At 43.1% G+C, this 958-nt stretch overlaps 1 protein-coding gene across 1 annotated transcript in view; it reads left to right on the top strand.

Moving 5' to 3' along the window:
* The window catches only part of xpo1a (exportin 1 a), a 28,798-nt gene extending 27,840 nt beyond the window's left edge, over nt 1-958 (top strand). The window contains exon 24 of the mRNA XM_079812747.1: nt 53-958. Coding sequence (XP_079668873.1) covers nt 53-199 — 147 coding nt within the window. The 3' untranslated portion in view covers nt 200-958. The remainder of the gene's footprint in view (nt 1-52) is intronic.

Below are 958 nucleotides of genomic sequence, written 5' to 3'. Positions count from 1 at the left end.
CACACACACACACCTCACCTCACTCTCTCTCTCTCTCTCTGTGTGTTTGCAGGAGTTTGCAGGCGAGGACTCCACAGATCTCTTTCTGGAGGAGAGGGAAGCGGCTCTGCGTCAGGCTCAGGAGGAGAAACACAAGCTCCAGATGTCTGTCCCAGGAATCCTCAATCCTCACGAGCTCCCGGAGGAAATGTGTGAATGAGATCCTGTGCAGTTTCACACTCATGAAGATTTCACACTCGTTCAGGGGCTCTGAGCGCCTCTGTCAAATGTGTGCGTGTGTATAGAGAGGTGGCAGTCAAATAAGGACAAATAGGAAAATGAATCCAGATGTTGGTTGTTTGTCGACCCCCATCCATGCCAATATGTAAATTAAAGACATGTTTGTTATTAGTTTCCTGGCTCCTCCCACTTGTCCCGAAATCCTTGGTTTTACATAACGGAACATTTTATATAAAGGAAACTGTTGCTGTCTATCTCCTGTATATCGATTCACTGTATATGCATCCATTTTTCTGTTTGGCATGTTTGCTTTCTTATTTCGAAGCACATGACTAATCATTTTAATGTTTTCTCAGCCTCATCTAATTGTGAATATGTAATATACAGTATGACAGGCCGATGAAGACGGACAGTTGCTGTGCAGGAAGAGAGGTTTGCTCACAGGGACGTGTCGTTGTGGCTTGTGTACCACAGCAAGTGAATGTGACGGTTTGGGATCAGCCCTGATGCTGTTCCTGCGTTCTTTATTGGGGGGGGTTGAGCGTGTTTATATATATATAAATATATTTTCCATTTGATTGCGACGTATGGGAAAGACAGAAGTCCTTTTCATGCTACAGACTTGTGGAGGTTTTTTTTTTTGCATAGGGATGTCATTATGAGGGGTTGTTCATATCATCCTATTTGTAAAGCTGTGCATTAGTACTATGGAAACATAAAGTTGGTTATTTTTACAAAG

This window comes from Gobio gobio (genome assembly GCF_949357685.1).
Source record: "Gobio gobio genome assembly, chromosome: 3".
NCBI lineage: Eukaryota > Metazoa > Chordata > Actinopteri > Cypriniformes > Gobionidae > Gobio > Gobio gobio.
This window is presented reverse-complemented; position numbering and strand designations above follow the sequence as displayed.